At 63.3% G+C, this 18,377-nt stretch overlaps 2 protein-coding genes across 3 annotated transcripts; both read right to left on the reverse strand.

The window, feature by feature from the left end:
- Positions 1 to 119: 119 nt before the first annotated feature.
- On the reverse strand, positions 120 to 9,791 carry ETNK2 (ethanolamine kinase 2). The gene is made up of 8 exons (XM_048071222.2): positions 9,466 to 9,791; positions 5,505 to 5,764; positions 4,896 to 5,033; positions 3,567 to 3,709; positions 3,360 to 3,443; positions 2,726 to 2,901; positions 1,639 to 1,712; positions 120 to 1,510 (listed from the first exon to the last, which is right to left on the reverse strand). The coding sequence occupies exons 1-8, from the start codon at positions 9,748 to 9,750 to the stop codon at positions 1,438 to 1,440; spliced, it is 1,233 nt and encodes a 410-aa protein (XP_047927179.2). The 5' UTR covers positions 9,751 to 9,791; the 3' UTR covers positions 120 to 1,437.
- A 3,244-nt stretch (positions 9,792 to 13,035) lies between these two features.
- On the reverse strand, positions 13,036 to 18,161 carry REN (renin). Of its 2 annotated transcripts, none has more exons than XM_066983084.1 (9): positions 17,300 to 17,503; positions 17,041 to 17,164; positions 16,652 to 16,770; positions 16,430 to 16,503; positions 16,307 to 16,344; positions 15,119 to 15,241; positions 14,459 to 14,603; positions 14,281 to 14,379; positions 13,036 to 13,883 (listed from the first exon to the last, which is right to left on the reverse strand). In XM_066983084.1, exons 1-9 carry the CDS (start codon positions 17,484 to 17,486, stop codon positions 13,722 to 13,724), a joined length of 1,071 nt encoding a protein of 356 aa, XP_066839185.1. In that variant the 5' UTR covers positions 17,487 to 17,503; the 3' UTR covers positions 13,036 to 13,721. The 2 variants fall into 2 exon arrangements, with proteins under 2 accessions (XP_066839185.1, XP_047927178.2); XM_048071221.2 differs by adding an exon at positions 18,061 to 18,161 and having other exon boundaries at positions 13,037 to 13,883; positions 16,307 to 16,503; positions 17,300 to 17,456.
- Between the last annotated feature and the right edge of the window lie 216 nt (positions 18,162 to 18,377).

Below are 18,377 nucleotides of genomic sequence, written 5' to 3' on the forward strand. Positions count from 1 at the left end.
GGTCCCAAGCTGCCCCCCCCCTTCCCACCTGTGATTTCTTGGGGGTCTCGGCCCCTCGTAGCCACTTTGGGGCTTCAACCTCCTCCGCCCGGTGCCTGCTGCAGCTCCAAGCTGCCCTCCCCAGAGCACAGAAGCCCACCCTACAAGGGGACCCCCCCCCGTCCTCTCCCCCCCTGCTCTGCCCTTCCCCAGGAGAGCTCTGGGTGCTCCCCCCAGCCCCGAGGGTGCTGCCCCTGCTCCAGCCCCAGCCACCACGCATCCACGGGCCCCCCCTTTCCAGCTACCAGCAGCTTTTATTGTGCACCAAAACGAACACCAGATGCAACAAAAAGTCCCGCTTTTCGCTGGGGTAGGGTCCTGGGCCCTGACAGTCCACCGCCTCCCCCCCCCCCCAAAAAGCTGACCCCCCCCCCCCCCCAGCTGATGATGATGCACGACCCCTGTCACGAGCTGGGCAGTGCTCAGCAGGATGGGCTCAGCCTCGGACAGCCTGGGGAGGGGGACAGCAGCCGAGTGCCACCCAGGGCCAAAGCTGTGCCCCCTCCATGGGGCAGGGTGGCTTCATCACCAGGGTGTCCCACGCAGGGACACGGCCCTGCACCAAGGGCGCAGAGGGGAGCACAAGGATGGGGCAGCACCGAACCCCCCCCCCCTGGTGCTGGGGGAGCTGGGAGCCCCCCCTGCCCTGCTGCGGGATGCTGCAGGTGGAGCCGGGGAGGTGGTGGGGGCCCAGGAGACCACGGCCCCCAGGGAAAAGCGGCTGTGGGCTGAGCACAGCACAGGGGGTGCGGGCACCCGGAGCCATCGCTGCCCCTCGCTGCCTTGCAGCATCACGGTCCAGCTTGGAGCCAGTATGGAAAAGGATCCCCTGCTCAGAGACAGCCCCAATTCTGGGATCAGCACTGACCTAAAAGGTGGGTTTTGGGGGGTGAGAGCCCGAGGGACACCGAGCGGGCAGGGCAAGGAGGCAGGGAGCCGCGAAGCCGACGGGCGCAGCGTGTGCGTTGGGCAGCTGAAGCAACCTGGCAGCGCTCGGGGCTGCTGAGCAGCTGGGGGGGGGAACCTGTTCCCTCCTTTGGGGACGGCACGGAGGGAGCAAACCCGCTGCCAGGCCCAGCGGCAGCGGTGCCAGCGAGGCACGGAGCCGCTGGGCAGCGGGGCTGAGCCGGGGCTCGGCGCTCGGGCGGTGGGTGGAGAGGCTTCCTTGCGCAGGCAGGGGCCTCCCCGAGGCCGTGGTCCTGTCGAGCGTCTCGTGGTCCAGTCTTGGGTATGTCCAGGGTGCCCTTTAATCGGTGGCTGGGGCAGAGCTCCTCTTCCCCCTTGCCACCAGCAGGACCTGCCCTCACCCCCGGCTGGGGCGGGGAAGGGGCGAGGGGGGTGCCGGGGCTGTGGACGCAGCAAGGACAAAATAGCTCAGGGTCTCACGGGCCAGAGATGCTATTTGGAGAGCTGCAGGGCTGTGACCACCGGCTTCATCTTGAAGTACTGTTTAAATCTTAGCTTTGCATATCTGCCGAAAGAGTGATGGCCATGAGACGCTCGCCCCCACCCTGGTGCTGACTCCCCGGGCTGCAGGATCCATCCAGCAGGGAGAGACCTTTGGGGACGTCGGTCCCCTCCAGCCCCGCGTGGACTCACCTTAAGAAGTTAAAGTCTATGGTAGAGTATTTATCCTGGATCAGGCCCCAGCATGCCCAGAGGAAATGGGATGCCTGCAACAAAAGAAGGATCAGAAACTGGCAAGCAGCATCCCTGCCCGCAGGACGAGATGCTCTCGTCTCTCCCGGCTGGGTCCCAGCAGCCCCACGGCCGTGACGACAGGACACGGGGTGGCAGCCAGCTGGGGCTGGCCCAGGCCTGTAATTTTATATGCTCCGGAGGCAGATGGCAGCCCGGGTGAGGAATGCCAGCAGGAAGGATGCTGAGCAGCCGCGCAGCGTGCTTGGGGCACCAGCTCAGGGCACGTACTCAGGGGTGTCCAGTGTTCGTGGCTGGATGCCCCTCCTGACCCCACAAAAGTGGGCAACGGGGATTTGGCACCACTGGGACAGGTCCCTGCTGCAGCAAAGGGCTCTGCTGGGAGGGATGGGGGCAGAGCTCGGGTGTTCTGCATGCAGAAGGGTGCAATTTGGCCAGGGGCTGCCTCTCCTAGGTAGTTTTTGCTTCGGCCTTTCTGAAAATCAGCTTTGTAAATGCTCTTGGCAAAAGTAAAGGGGTCAGGATGCCACCATCCCTCTCACAGTTGAAGTGTCCCCATCCCTGCAGCAGCCTGCAGCACTGCTGGGGACCTCCACCTGCCCCAGCCCAGGTTGCTCTGACATGGGGAGGAGAGAACCAAACCCCCTCACATCAGCCCCGCCGTGCTGGAAAATCACCGTGCCAGCTCCAGCCAGAAAAACAGCTGAGATTTCACCTAAAATTTCCAGAGGATTGGCTCTGTTTGCCCAAAAGAGGATTTCCTCATGCTCGGCTGCACCCTGGGGTCACGCAGCCTCTCTGGTGGGATGCCCAAGGCTGCTGCTGTCAGGCACACTGCCCCTTGGCACACGCTGATGCTGGCTGGAGGCCAGCACCGTCTCTGACCTTGTCCTGGGGCTCAGCACCTCCGAGCGCAGCCCCCTGCCCTCACCCCAGCGGCACCCAACCCCCCCAGGCTGGTGCCTGCCCTTTGCGAGTGACCAAAACCCATCCCCGAGCCCAGCTCCTTCCCGCCTCCGGCACTCACCAAGGAAAACTTGTTCACTTGCACGTAGAGAGCCTCCAGCTCCTCGTCGGACACGGCCGGCCCCGTGGCCCCCTGCTCGCACTGGGTGAGCTGCTTGTAGGCCTGCAGGTAGGAGCGCAGCCACTGCAGCTGGGTCTCCTTGCTGGGGTAGAGGCGGTAATCCACCTCCTTCACGCCTGCGAGGGGACCTGGGGTTAGCAATATCCCGGGGGGGGGTCTCCAGGGCACAGCAGGGTGACCAAGGGGCCCCCCAGGCGGGATGGGGTGAGTGAAACCATCCCAGCTCCGGGCTTGCACGTGCTGGGGATCAATTCTGATTCAAGGCACCCACCCAGCTCCACCACGGTTAACAGAGCTGGGTTCCTGCAGGCAGCACGCCCTGGCAGCAAACGGGGGGCCACGGCAAGCAGAGACCCCCCCTCGTGCATCGCTCTCACCCCGGGCAGCCCCTTTTTTAATTCTCTTGGCAGAAGTAAAGCTCTCGGGATGGACCCCTGCCCATTTCCCATGGGGGGGGGGGGGGGGGGGCGCACAGGATGCAACAGCCTCCTCCGTTCCCCGAGGATGGGGAGCCCTTGGGGAGCTGCCACCACCCGGGGGGGTCTTGAGAGCCGCTGAGAGGAGCCCGGCTCACCCGCGAACTCGTTGAAGTGGTTCCCGATGTCGAAGGCCTGGTAGTTGTAGCCGGTGTACTCGTAGTCGATGAAACGAACTTGCTCTGTGAAGGCAAAGCGAGGGGCTGCGAGGGGCTGGGGACGGAGGCAACGGGTGCCCGTGGGGGGGGGGGGGGACACGGGGCTGAGCCCCCCCTGGCTGGGCACGCCACGCCGCCGCCACCAACCCTGCGTCCTGTTGTAGATGATGTTCTTGCAGAGCAGGTCGTTGTGGCACAGCACCACCGGGGAACCCAGCTGGGAGAGCGTCTCCTTCATCCAGGCCAGCTCGTGTTCAAGAGTTTCCAGGCTGGGCACGTCCTGGTGGAGGCTGGGGAAGGGGAAGGGGGTGGAATCACTTCTGCTCGCCTCCCCTGGGGGCGGAGGGGAAGGGTTGCCCCCCGCTTCCCTCCGTGCATGTTATAAATGAATTCATCAGTGGCACAAAGCGGGGCTAACGAGGCTGGGTTTGCTTCGGAAGCCAGCTCGGGCATGTGGCGCATCCCCGGTGGTGCCCAGGGCACCTGGCTCAGCCTCAGCCCTTCCCCTCTCCTCTCTTCGGTCCTCGCCCACCCCCAAGCTTCGCCAAATCAGCCACAGAGCCTCGCAGTGCCGCTCGCATCCAACTAACCCAAAGGCCACGGGAATTTTTTGCATTCCCCAGGCCACATAACCCATTCCGTACCCTCCGCGGTTGCAGTTCCAAGAAGAGAGCCGGTTAATAATTACCGAATTGGCTGCATTTAAGGTGCAGACTTGGGTAAAGTCTGCCCGCAGCATGGCGAGCACTGAGAGCAGCCCTGCGTCCCACCCAGCCGCCCGGGACCCGGTTAATTATTTGCCTGCTTCAGGGTTCGTTCACCTCCGCCGCCTCTTGGGGCTGCCCGCATCCTTCCACGGACGCCCCGGCTCGGCCGTGGCGCCCTCACTCACCTGACATGAACCCGAGCTCCCAGCAAGGCATCGCCCTGCCAGCAATGGGGTGAACTGGTTTGAAATGGGGGCTGGCTGCTTGCATCTACGCTGGGTCGCTAGTGACCCCTCCAGCACCCGCTGCTCACGTCCCCCCCGTCAGAAGGGCCTGAGCTTTGCCTTATTCTAGCCATGGCTTAAGACACGGGTTAGGTTTGCAGGGAGGAGGAGGAGGAGGAAGATTACAGCAGGTGGGAGCTGCTGGCTCAGGCCGGATCCTGCCTGGGTGCTGAGCAGCCACGACCCAGAGCTGTCTCTGCCCTAGCACAGCAAAAGTCCTCCCTGCACCAGGCAGCTGATCCATCCCACAAGCATCCCCCGCTCTGAGGGGCTTGTCCACAAGGCTGCTCACAGATGAATCATGGCCCAAGCATGGCCGCGTGGCCAGGACCACCCCAAAAACCCGCTCACGAACCCCAGACTCCAGCAGAGGCTTTACCTGGGGACCGGGGCTCTTCCCCCGGTCCCGTAGGAGGACCTAGAGGTGGGTGGGCAGCGGGTGCCCAAGCCAGAGCCTGGCTCTTTGGGATCCCCTCTGCCTTTACCTGGGGTTGGGTACCTTTGGGCTGAGGTCCATCTTCACGAGGGTGAGGTATTTGTGCAGCTTCTGCCAGAGGATGGGCTTGGGGAGGCTCCCGTTGGCGTGGATGGCGTGCACCCGGGCCATCTCCTGGGCCACCAGCCTGGAAGGAGCCACAGAGACATGGGTGAGAGCCTGGGACGGGGCTGGAAATGTCTTTAAAGAGATTCTAAAAAATGCACCCTGCACAGCTGAGACCCCTCTCCATTTCAGCTGTGAGCCTCTGAAGGATTTTAAGACCCCGTCTGGGTGAAAGACGGCGTTCACCCTCCCAGGGGAGGCTCAAATATAAACCACAATTCTCGGGCAGTCTCTTTATTCACCAAAAGCTTAAAAAACCCGTTGAAAAACCCAGTGCTGACTCGGTGATGCCCCTCACTGGGGAACTTGGCCCACTTACCCCCCTGCACCACCCCGCTTTGGGCACGGAAAGGACGGGAGCAGAGACCCCGGGCACCGCTTTGGAGCAAAGGCAGCGAGGGGCAGAGCTGGAAACGCGAAGCAGGGCCACGGGCCCGCTTCATCCAGCTCCCCCCCGTCCCCGCACGCCCCAGCACATGGGGGTCCCGTGCACCTGAATATGTGGGGGTCCCGCACGTGGTCGGGCCCCAGGGCGATGCCGGGCAGGAACTCGTAGCAGAGCCCGTTCTGGAAGGCGCAGTAGAGGTCGGGGGCGCAGCCGTGGGCGCGCAGCACCTGGAAGTTCCTCAGCTCCGTCTCCCGGTCCACGAAGAGCTCCGTTTTCCTGCCGTAGATGCGGACCAGCACGGCGTCCACCATGTCCTCGTCCGTGTAGCAGGCCACGAGCTTGTTGGTGATGCCGTCGGTGAAGAGCTGCAGGGGGAGAGGGGCAGCAGAGGCGATGCCCGCAGGTCCTCCGCCATGCGGGGTGGGCACGGGGGGGAACCCCCCTGTCCTCCCGGCACAGCCACCCGTGGGCAGACCCCAGGGAGAAAGCAGCGTGGTAATGGCAACAAGAGGCTATGGGCAAACGAGAGGAGGACGCAGCAGTGCCCGAGGAAAGCTCCCGTGGGAGGTGGAATGAGTTTGCAAGGCCTCGAGGCTCACGCCTGAGCTGGGGCTCTGCACGGGCACGAGGCTTCAGCTACCCCAAAGCGCAGGTGCTTGGGGTGGAAACCCGCTGCTCTTTTCCACCTGGTTGCTCAAGGGCAGCTTGATGTGCTGCAAGCATGCTTGGCACCCCAGCAACCCTGGGAATCGGTCCCAAAAAAATCAGTGCAAACCTTTTGGCAGAAAACAAGAAGAAGAAGAAAAAAAAAAAAAAAAGAAAAAAAGCCACGGCAAACAAGGCTGAGCAAACACCACCACCCCATCTCCTCCTCCTGACCCTCCCCGCGGGGCAGGGCTGGGCGGGAGTCGCTGATAGGCAGGGACGTCTCTGCTGGGGACGTCTCTTGTCACTGCCCTGATGGCTCCTCGCAGATGGAAAGGGAGTTTTGTTCTCCCGGCTTGGCCGCCTGCCCACACACATGTGGGCCCCACTGCCTCCCGCGCTGGGGTCCCCTCCCTGCCCCGGTTTCCATCCCCTAAAGCATGCCAAGGGGTTTGGGGCTCCTCTGCCCCACGGGAGACCCCCATGTGGGCAGGATGCTCAGCCGGAGAGGGGATCCAAGAGTCCCCCGAGTGTTCGAGGGGACCCAAAAGTACCCCACATTTTTGAGGGGACCCGAAAGTCCCCCGCGTGTTCGAGGGGACCCAAAGGTTCCCCTGCGTTCTCCCTCCATCCCGCTGCAGTTGGGCGAGACGGAGCCAGTGCGATGCTGGCGGAGCGGGAGGGCGCGTGGTAGGGAGCAGCGGTGCTCGGGGGTGGGACGGCTAATTTTAGATGGCTCACTCAGCAACTCGCGCTCCTATATAGGGTGCCTATATATAGGGCTTCCCTATGCAGCCTGCCGAGGGAAACTCAAAGCGCTGGAATTACACACCCGGGCTTGGCCGGCGCTAACGCCCCTCATTGCACAGCTGGCGGCGGCATCCCTGGGGCGAGCACGTTGCACAGGGCTGGCTGTGCCAGCCCATCGGCATCGCACCAACGCTGCTGCTGCTGCCTCACCTGCCCCTGAGTTGGGCTGATGCTGCCCAAGCAGCTGAGCTGCTTTGCCCAGGCCACATAATCCCTATTTCCACCACGGCGCCGCGCTCGGCTTCTGCTCTTCTCGTCCTGCTGGGCTCCAGAGGGCAGAAATTCAGCAAGCACAAGGTGTCGTGCCACGCAAAAGGTGTCCCACCATGCACGAGGTGTCCCGCCGTGCACAAGGCGCCGCAGCCTTGTGCCGATGCCTCTGCGAGCAGCACGCGCAGCAGCCGCAGGTGAGCGGCTCCACCTGCAGATGCTCAGCGCTGCCTCACACGCTGGCTCCACGCATTGCCTTGTCGTGCTGCCTGACGGCGTGATCAGCCCTTTGCAGAGGGTTTAGCGGGATTACTGAGCCTTATTCCACCCCCCCCTTGAATTCCAGACCGTTAATTTTGGAGACTCGCAGTGGCTCGGCAGCAACCTGCACGCACGCAGGGGCTCGCCCAGGTTGGGGGCGGCACCCCCTCCAGCTCCCAACGAACGTGTGACTCCTTAGGATATTCCTTGATGATCCAAAGCGCAGCTAATTGCTGTCAGGGCCGTGGCCCTGCTACCAGCCAAATCCTTTCCTGCTGTTGTTGTGTGATTTGGGTTGGGGGAGGTAGGTGTGACTGCACCAGGAGCTTGGCAGCAATTAAAAGAAAGGCAAGACCTGGTGCAGAGATACTGAAGGGATGCAGCTCTGTGCTGTGGTGCTGCACCCCTGCAAGCGGACACAGGCAGACCCCGGTCCCCTCCTGCAGCCCTGTGCCTGTTGTGAGGCCAGGGGTCCCGAAGCTGCCGCATTCGTTGCCTCCCCATGCCCACGCCAGCACTCCTGCTGCCGCTCCTCGAGTGCTGTGCATGTCACAGCAGCTGAAGTTAAAAAAAGTCCTGGGAGGCAGAGCACAGCCCTCTGCCGCGCTGAAGTCCTCGTGGTGGTTCGTTCAGCTCCTCATCACTGTCTCTCTTATTGCCGGGTGGGTAAGGGAGGTGCGCGTGCGCTCTGGAAGCACTGCTGGGAGTCACCGACTAAGGCCCATGCCGCTTCAGTCCGGAGATGTTTCTGCCCAGGAACGGAGCTCCAAGGATGAGGAGCCGTCTCCCTGGGCACAACCTGCAGCACAGGGGGCTGGAGACCCCCGGCAGCCGGAGGGCAGGCGGGGGAGGCCGAGCACCCGGACCCATTCTCCCCGTTTCCTGCACCCTGCCCCATGCGCCAGGGGATTTTTTTCCTTGGTACAGGCACAGCCTGGTACAGTCCCTGCAAGCAGCTGTGCACTGACACCGTGCACCGAGGTGGTGTGAACTGGGCACCGCTCCAGTGCGCGGAGGAAAGCTAACAGGAACGCTAATAGGAACCAGCTGAGGACCAGTGTCCCACTCCAATCCCCTCCTGAACTGCTCTTGCAAGAGCAGCGAAGGGAAATGCAACTGGAGGTTCCCCCCACATCTCCCAAGTTTTTTTCTTTTTTTTTTTTTTAAATTAAAAACACACGCACGCATGCACAAGCTGCTGTTGAGCACGGATTCCCCTCCTATGCCAGGAGAGAACCCGGCCACCAGAGAGCCAGGTCCTTCTGCACCTCAGGTCCCCCCCAGCCGTCACCGTGGCGGGCAGGGCTGTGCCGCGCTAGGTGCCGCGCAGCGCCCGGGACATTTCCTGCCCTGACAACTATGCGGTGTGAGGAACTCCAACTCCAAGCTTCCTGTCTACTACCATCTGCCCTTTCGCGTGTATTTTCCTGCAGCTTCTTGTATTTAATTACACTTGGCTATTAATACATTTTTAATGACACTCCAGGCACACGGGAAGTGTGCGCCTTCGGAGGACACGCGCGCACATGTCTGTGCCTTTCAGTGCACCCAGCTCCGCCGCAGCCCCGCTTTGTGCCCCCCAGTGAAGACGCAGCCCCCGCTTCTCCACCCCAAGACCTGGCACTCATGGAGGGGGACGGGGCTGCAGAGCCACGCAGCCCCCAGCCCCAGGACCCGCTGTGCCAGCTCGGGACGATGCCAGCTCCGAGGACGCCGTGCGAGGGGACCGAGCAGCGGTGCAATACCGCTGATAACCCACGCCAGCACCGCTCCTGGAAACCGCTGCTCCCCCAAGCAGGGCGATGCCGGGGGGGGGGGGCTGCCAGCACGGCCCCCAGCCTTCACCCCCCGCAGCAGCCCCAGGGTCCCGCTCCCATCTGCAGTCCCCCCTCCGTCACTCCCTAAGGGGGGGTCCCCAAAGCCTGCTGGGGGGGTGTCTCAGTGCTGGAGACCTGTGCACACCTGCTCAGCCCCTCTCTTTGGAGGGCATGGAGGGGGCCAGGATGTGTCCCCCCCCCCCCCGGCAGGCCCTGCAGCCCCCGTGGCGGGTCCCGTAGCCCCCCATAGCGGGACCTCGGCTCCCCCTTTCCGCACGCCCTGCGGCCCCCCCAGGGCGACCCCCCCCAGGCGGGGGCCATACCTTGGTCTTCACCCTCGCCGGCTCCCAGCCGGGTCTCAGCTCCCGCACCAGCCGCAGCGCCCCGGGCAGCACATCGCCCTCATCCACCGCCATCCCCAGGTGGGGAACGCACGGAGGGACCCCCCGGCCCCTTCCCCGAGCCCGGTCGGCTTCCGAGCAATCCGGGCAGCGGCCGGCAGCTCCGGCCATCCCCAGCTCCGAGCACCCCGAGCCTCGGCCCATGTGCCGGGGGCTGCGGCGGGGCCGGCGGCCGCGGGGAGGAGCCGCTCGCCGCTGGGAAGCCATGAGTCACCGGCCCGCCTCCCTCCGCCCGCCTTCCCCGGCAGCTCCCGCCCGCATTGTGAGCTCAGCGGAGCCCGCACCGAGCCCCGCACCCGGCTCAGCACCGGGGAACGCCCCGGGGAGCTCCCCCAGGCCGGCCGCCGCCGGAGCATCCTCGCGCTGCGCCCCCGCCGCGTCCCAGCCCTGCGTCCTGGGGATGCTCCGGGGCTGGAGGGGTGCGTCCCGCAGCTGGGGGTGCTCCGGGGCTGCAGGGGTGCACCCCGCAGCTGGGGGTGCTCCGGGGGTGGAGGGGTGCGCCCCGCAGCGGGGGTGCTCCAGGGGTGGAGGGGTGCGTCCCACATCTGGGAGTGCTCCGGAGGTGGAGGGTTGTGTCCCGCAGCTGGGGGTGCTCTGGGGCTGGAGGGGTGCGCCACGCAGCTGGGGGTGCTCCGGGGGTGGAGGGATGTGTCCCGCAGCTGGGGGTGCTCCGGGGCTGCAGGGGTGCGCCCCGCAGCGGGGGTGCTCCAGGGGTGGAGGGGTGCGTCCCGCATCTGGGAGTGCTCCGGAGGTGGAGGGTTGTGTCCCGCAGCTGGGGGTGCTCTGGGGCTGGAGGGGTGCGCCCCGCAGCTGGGGGTGCTCCGGGGCTGGAGGGGTGCGTCCTGCAGCTGGGGTTTGGGATCGGGACTAGAAAAGTGGGGGGATGGAGGTGAGCGCGTGGGTATGGGGGAGAGGGGTGAGGTTGGGGTTTTGGGGGGGATGCAGCATGCGGGGTGTGCTTCAAGGTGTGCTGGTGGCGTGGCGCGGTTTGATGTTTGGGGTGGTTCTGGGGGAGATAGGAGATGGATGCTGTGGTACTTGGGATCCCTTCTGACTTGGGACGTTCTCTGATTCTGTGGTCTCCAGGAGTCCTCCCTGCACTGCCCTCTCTGGACCTGCTACCATCAATCACAGAATCACACAATCACAGAATTGTTAAGGTTGGAAAAGCCCTCCAAGATCACCTGGTCCAACCATCTCCCTACCACCACTGTCACCCACTGACCCATGTCCCCAAGCACCACGTCCAACCTCTCCTTGAGCACCCTGAAGGGACAGTGACTCCACCACCTCCCTGGGCAACCCGTCCCAAGGCCTGACCGCTCTTTCTGAGAACAGATTTCTCCAGATTTCCAACCTAAGCCTCCCTTGGCACAACTTGAGGCCATTTCCTCTTGTCCTAACACCATCTCACCCACAATGCTCACACCCCACAGCAATAGGGATTTATAGGGGTGCTGAGGAGAGCTTTGAGAGTTAAGAGGGAGCATTCCCCACCCGTTGGCCCCGCTCCCCATGGCCCACTGACACCTCTCCAGCCCGGCTTCATTATCAGAGGAAATTACAGCTGCCCGTGGCTCGGAGCAGAGAATGCCCCCTCCAAAGTTTACAGCTGGCTGCGGCTGAAACCAGCTAAATGGACCGTGGAGACTTGAGGAAAATCATTTAAGGAAGGGGAAAAAAATAAACCAGCCTGTTCCCTGCGTTGCTATATATAGAGTGAGCTCTGTCAGTTTTAATAGGATGGTCATAATTGCTCCGGCTGCTTTGCTGGGCTGAGCGTGGCCTAATTGCTTGCCCATAAAGATCACAAGTGTTAATACGGGGCAGTTGCAGGTTAGCAGTGCCTCGCAGCCTGCTCTGCACAGCAGGCACCAGGAAATCGCCCTGGCACAGGCTATTAGAGGTGTTAATAGGCTGGCTTAAGGGGCCCGCCATCAGCACCACAGCAGCCCAGGCACCTTTCCCTCCCACTGCTCGGAACAACAGGAGCAGAACGAGACCCCAAAAAACCTCCTGTCGGAGGCCAGTCCCACTATTTTCCAGCTGAGGGCTGTATGCAGAGACTATCACGGGGGGGGGGGGTAAAATCACCTGGTGCTTTTTCAAGCTCGGAGACGCTCAGATCCTCTCCAGACCAGACCCTTTGCAGTACAGAGCAGGGCAGAGGAGGCTTAGCTATTTGCAAGGGGAAATTTCCCTGCAGAGAAGCTTGCCAGCATCTCCATGAGCCTAGAAGGCTTCAGAGAGGCCAGGCTGAGTTCCAGAGCTGGCTTGTGCAGCCCACCCCTTGCTGAAGGTCCTGGGGGGCTCTGTCCCCACTCCTGTGCCCATCCCCACATGGCTGTTGCTTCCCAGCCCTGGGGTTTCCTCTGCCGGAGAGTGGCCGAGCGCACGGGAGTGAGCTCAGGAAGCTCTGGATGAAAGCGGATGGCCAGGGCCCCTTCCCTCCACCCCCAGCCCCAGGGGGCCATCACCACTGCTCTCCTCGTGCCCTGTAGAGGTGACGGATCTGCTGCAGAAGGTGATGGAAAGAAGCAAGCAACATCCTCGGGCGCCTTGAACTTCCCCTCTCTGGAGACCCAGGGATGTGCATCCCAATGCGAAGAGGTTTAAATACCCCAGCGAGGTTTCATGGCCACTCAGACCTCGACCCTGCCAGTGGGGAAAAACATCCGCTCAGCCACATCCTCCCTGCTGCGAGGAGAGCCTCTTTCCCTTCTGCGGAGCAGGGAAGGGGACGAGGGGCTGCGCTGGCAGGGAGGGAGGGCTGGCACTTTGCTGCCTGCCTGCTGCACGGCGCAGCAGCAGCCCTGCTTGTGCTGCAAGGAGCATCGCCCTCCCAGACAGCCCGAGAGTCAGCTCGTGTCAGCCTGTGCTTTGGGCAGCGCCGGGAAATCCTCAGCAGGCATTGCTGGTGGCAGAAATGAGGATGAGAAGCTTCTGCAGGCGGTTGCGCTCAGATGGTGGCTTGCTCCAGGCTGTGCTCCAGACGCCGTGGCACTCACAGCACCTGAGCGGGTCGAACAGGAGACGAGAGCGCCTTGCAAACTGCTTGGCCTTGGGGAACGCTCGGATTCACAGCTGCTGCTCTGTGTCGGGAGCCACCGCAGCTTTGCAGCTCAACAAGAAATGTCAGCCCGCGGTGGGAGCGCTGCCTGCACCTCCTGCCGGGGCTGCCAGCCTGGGGCTCGCAGCTCCAGCATCCCCGCTGAGCAGCTCCGCAGGCAGCAGGGGCAGAGACCAGCCTGGGGCTGGCAGCTCGAGCCAAGGCGGCGGTGAAAACAAATCAGGCACTGGGGCAGCCGGAGCCGCCTTCCTGGTGGGGCAGAGCCAGCCACCCTGAACCGGAGCCGCAGGCGCAGCAGACAGACGGACAGCCCCGTCCCGCTGTCCCCAGGGTGCCACCGGCCTTTGGGAGAAGGCAGGACAAGGCACAGGTAGCTGCAGGTCACCTCCTGCAGGAGAGGCTCGCTTGCTGTTTGTGCAGACCCCAGTTTGCCTGCAGGCAGGCACAGGGGGGTCCCGCTCTCGTGAAATGGGTGAGGAGAGAAAAGCAGCGCCTGCTGTGCTGAATCCCAGAAGAGGAACACTTGTTTCTGCAATTCCCTTGAAAGAAGTTTGTCTGATTTCTCCCTTCTGCAGGAATAAGCATCCACTCAGCTTCCTGTTGCTCTGAGATTGTTTAATATTAAAACACGAAGAGGGGTAGGGATAACACCAGCCGAAACAACCGCCATTAAAACCAGCCCGATTATTTTTCTCCCATCCAAAGAACGACCATAACGATAACAAACCATCACTCCCCAGCGTCTGCAAGCTGCAAGCACCTCTGCTCCAGCCAGCAGAGATCCGCCACATGCGGTCCTATTGCACATCACCCTGAAAGTCTCTGGAGGTGCAGCCTCAGACCCCGGATTCCCCTGGGACCCCCGGACGGAGGATGCTCAGTGGAGGATGCTCTCCAGGCTCCCATCTCCCCAGCTGCTGAGGCTCTCGGGAAGCAGCGCGGGGGTTTTGGAGTGGGAGAACACGAGGCTGTGCAGTTGCTTCAGTACAGAGAGGAGGTGGCTGTGCTTTAAGGAAACGCCGTTCCCGTTTGCATTCCCGTTTGCTTCTCCCGGGTGCTGCTCCTGCCTCCCAGCTGGCTCCCCGAACCCCCCCTGGGGCCCCGGCGCTCAGCGGGCCGTGGCGAAGCCGATGCGGTTGTTGCGCCGGTCGAATTTGGTGTAGTAGTGCCCGATGAAGCTGGCGCCCAGGATCCAGAGGGGACCAGCAGGCGGGGGGATGTCCAGCCCCGAGAAAGCCACCACGCAGACGTCCTCCCCGTACTGGGATTGCTGCAGGGAGGAGCAGAGCCCGTGACAGAGGTGCCGGGACGGCGCTTTCTAGCGCACTGTGCCATCCCCAGCCCCATACCCTGCTCTTGGCCTTCAATTCCCTTCCTCCACAGGATGTCCCTGCCTGTCTCTGCTCTTTGCTTTCACCCCAAATCTCCCCCAATCACCCCTCTAGAAAGCAGCAACAGGTTGGTCTGGCTCATCAGGACACCTCTGCTGAGCAAGAGGGTTTGGGGAAAAATGGGAAGCATCCCTCTGGGGCTCGCTGCAGCTGCCTTGGGAGAGCCAGGAGGGTACAGCACAGCACAGGATGCTGCCGGAGGCACACGAGCTGTGTCACTCTCCCCGTGGCGGTCCCATCCCTGCCCTCCCACCCGCATGGAGGGATACAGCTTACCTGCAGGACGTAGGCTGCGCCGCCGAGCGCGTACGCCTTGCCGCCCAGGTGGAAGGAGATGTTGGGCAGCTGGGGGACTCGGTCGCAGTCAACCACGTACTGCGGGAGGAGGAGACGGTGCTGAGCCCCGGGCTGGGCCGGGGTGTGGGACAGGGACACGGAGCAGGGTTTTGCTCACCTCTCCTTCAGCCATTTCTGCTGCCCCTATGGCTTTCATCAGCACGGACACGGGGCCGGCTGGGCCGGTGATGTAGGATGCTCCGGTGTCGATGGCCACCGAGCAGCCTTCCTTGCAGAATAACACTTCAGCCCCTACAGACACCCTGCAGCAGGAGACAGAGGGGCGACCCTGAGCCTCCCGTGGTGGCCACAGCTCAGCTCCCAGGGCTTCCTTGGCCAGAAACAGCAGCCGAGCAGAGCTTGTGCTGTTCCCACTGCCCCCAGCACATCAACCCTCCGGGGGCACCTTCAAGCTTCTCAAACTCGCAAGCTAAGCTTCAGCATGTGCCTTTTTCATTTCTTATTTTTTAAAGTCAAACAAAGCAGACTTGTTTCAGCGCCTCGCACTGCCGCTGCAGGCTGAAGGGGGTTAAATTCCTCCACCGCAGCTTCGGAGCTGAATCAGCCCACGGTGGTGCCTCCCCCTCCGCATTCCCCAGCACCGTGATGCTCATCGCCCTGCGGCTCTGTGCCAGAGGAGCCCACCCCGCTGCCTCCCTTCCAGGGGGGGAAATCTCCCTGCCACCCCCAGCGTGCTTCTCCCAGGCCAACCCTCGCAAGCCCAGGGCGGTTTGTAGGATTTGCCCTGGGGCCATTTCGAGGTGCTCCCTGTCCTCACCCCTTCATGCTGATCTGCCAGTAGCCGCTCTTGCTGACGCTCAGGTAGTGGAAGTCGCCGGTGTAGTAGGCTGGGTCGCTGCCTCCAAGGATTATTTCCCCGCCGGGTTTCAGGGGAGCGTTCCTAGGGTGCAAAACACAGCGGGGTGACTCCCCCCCTCATTTGGGGTCCCTGAAAGCCCAGGGGCAGGGGGCAGCAGCATGCGGGGCTTGATCCCAGTGAGCAGAGCAGGAGAAATCCTGGGTTAGTCCAGAGGGTGCAAGACAAGAGGTTCGAGAGCTGCAGCAGGCGGGTCCCCGAGCAGCTGGGTGCAGGTGTGCAGGTGGAGCCCGGTGCTGCAGCTTTGGGGTCTGCTGCCCCAGGGTGCGCGGTGCCTGTTAGCGGGTGCTGCCTCGAGAGCTCCTGCTTGTCTTCTTACTTCGAAGCTCTGCAAAAAGGAGAGGCTCTGTAAGGCTGTGCTCTGCGGGTGGCGGTGTCCCGGGGGGCTGTGGGCACCCAAGCAGCACCTGGGTGAGGTTGTAAGTGCAGCTAGCATCCTTAGGGCTTGTTTGTTATCGACGAATCCACCTCTAGTTGAGGTAAAGAGCCACAATTTCTGCTTTAATCACGCATTTGTGGGGCTGGATGTTGTTGCACATCATCAGGCTGCTGTGGCCATGATCGATGGGCAGTGCGGGGAGGGAGCAGCGTTCCTGGTCTGCCAGGAAAGGGCCCTTCCTCTGCTCCTGTGGGATTTAGTGCTGCTGGGAGGAGGGATGCTGGGGCACAATAGCTTGGGGCACGAAATGAAGCAGGAGGGTTTGCTGATGCAGGTTTTTTTTCTTCCTTTTTATTTTATTTTTTTATTTTTTTGCCTTTAGGTGAAGCCCTGAATCCACTCCCTGCTTTGATGGTTCCAGCCCCACGAGCAGAGCCAGAGACTTTGCAGCCCGACGGTGACAAATGAGCGGGGAGCAGCCGTCCCCAGCACTCCCTGCTGAGCACCCCCCCCCCAGCTCTGCCTCCTGGGCCACCTCGTTCCACCCCAGCTCCTTCGGGCACCCTCCCCGTGCCCTCCACCCCAGCCCAGGTCCCACAGCCCCATCTGTGCCTTCTTCCCAGCCCTAAGACGTGACCCCAGCACCGACATGATTGCAACACCCACGCTTTCCAAAAAAAAAGACACCTCCCCAGCCCTGCGAGACCCACCGGCTGTAGTAGACGGAGAACACGTCTTCCTTGAGGATCTGCTGGGAGAGGATGCGGTCGAAGACAGGGGTGATGCCGTCGATGGCCTGGCTGGGGTATCCCATGCCCAGGACCCCGTCAAACCTGGCAAAGATGAAGGGGAAGGCGGGCAGAGCTGTGGCCTCGGCAAACACCTGGATGATGGGGATGTCCGACACCTGGGGAAGAGCACAAGTGTCTTTGCAGGGAGCTGGGGGGCCCAAAACCAACAGAGCCCCCCTTTCTTGGGTACCTGGCTGGGCTCATATCGGGGAGCAGAGCCCCCTCGCAGATCCAGGTGCTCCTAAATTCAGGGTGTGCACTCACCATGACCACGTCCTGGCTGAGGAAGCCTTTGACGCTCCCCGTCCCGTAGCGGATGGCGAAGCCGGTGCCGTTGGCGATGTACGTCCGCGACTTGGAGGAGTCGTAGCGGCTGTGGGAAACTGGGGAGGGGCAGAAGGGCATCAAAGACAGCGAGGGAGGGGACAGCGGGACCGGCTGGCGGTCCCTGCTCCCCCAGCCTATGGGGGAGGATGAACCCAGCCTGCCCCAGCACCAGGAGACCCCACAGCGGTGAACAGATCCCACTGGGCAAAGGCAAAGGGCTGTGAGCACTCCTCGAGGGGAAGGGATTTGCCCACATCCACGGGGCGCAGCTGGGGCTGGAGGGGGTCAGCCCCGGGGTCCGGCCGTGCCCCCACCCCGGCACTCACCGCAGGCGCTGTAGAGGGGGGAGCACTTGCAGGACGGCACCCACAGGTTGGCCGAGCCCGTGTCGAAGACCACCTTGAAGGTCTGCGCGGGGGTCCCGATGCTGATCTCGCCAAAATACTGGGTCTGGAAGAAGCAGAGCACGGGGGCCGTTGCACGGGGCACACGGCTAGCACTCCAGATTTCGGGGCTGGAGCTGGTGCCAAATGAGGGGTGAAGGATGCGGGAGGGCACCAAGCCCCGGTTTAGGGAGGGCCTCACGTCCAGGTAGTTGGTGAGGAGGGTGGGAGCCGTCCCGTTTCGGGGGCCGGCCGCCCCGCTGCGCCTGCCCTGCCGCAGCTCGGGGAAGACGTCCGCCACCTTCACGCCCATCTCCTGCAGCGTCTGCCGGATGGACGGCATCCTCCGCAGCGCGATCCTGCGGGCACAGGAGAGGGCTGGGGGGCATGAGGGGCACCCACCGGAGCCCCCCCCCCCCCCCCCCCCAGCTCCCTGCTGCCCTGCGCTGGGAGATCCAAGCGGGCGGCTCTAGGTGGCAGCAGCTCCCTGCGCTCTGGGGCCGCAGCCAGGCCCCCCCCTTGGTCCCTCTTCCCCCGCAGGGATGTGGCACTCGGGGTGCAGGGACACTGAGGGGAGACCCCGGGGGTGGCTGCCGCAGGAGGAACCCCCCCGGCACCGGGCTTTGGTGGCACAGGGTGGCCACACGCTGCATTGAGGCTCAGCTCTGTGGTTCTGCGAGCGAAAGGCATTGCCTTGGCCTCGTGGGTTATTTCGGAGGCAGAGCCGCTGCTAAGCCGCGCGGTGCTCAGAGGGAGAGGCGAAGAGAAGCGAGGAAGGTGAGCTGTGCCAGTGCAGAGGAGAAAAGGAGGAGACGAGGTGTTTCTCAGTGGGTCCGGGGGAGCAGAGCTGCACCAGGTGCCGCAGGAGGAGAGCTCTTGGGCCCTCAGCACCATCCTGAGCGCTGAGAAGCAAGGTGAGACAGCAAGACCCAGCACATCACGGTCCTCATGCATGGCTGGTACCTCTGCAAAGCCTGGGCCGGCGAGTGGAAGAAGCTGGCACCCCAGGTCAGGGCCAGGAACAGCAGGTACTGCAGCACCCTCCTGCTGTGTCCAGCCAGCATCGCGCTCTCCCGGGGCAGCCTCCTCCTCTGCTTCCCTGCGTCCCAGAGGGGAGGATGCTTTTATAGCCTGGGCTTCTGCCTCCCCGCGGGTTTCTCCTCCCCGCTGGCCGAGGGAGGGCTGGGGATGCTGCAGGCAGCGCGGTGCAGGTGGCTGGGGGGTGCCCATGGTGGATCCCATGGGCTGGCAAAGGCAGCTGGGGGTGGCTGTGAGCCCCT

Source organism: Anser cygnoides, chromosome 25 (assembly GCF_040182565.1).
Source record: "Anser cygnoides isolate HZ-2024a breed goose chromosome 25, Taihu_goose_T2T_genome, whole genome shotgun sequence".
NCBI classification, from domain to species: domain Eukaryota; kingdom Metazoa; phylum Chordata; class Aves; order Anseriformes; family Anatidae; genus Anser; species Anser cygnoides.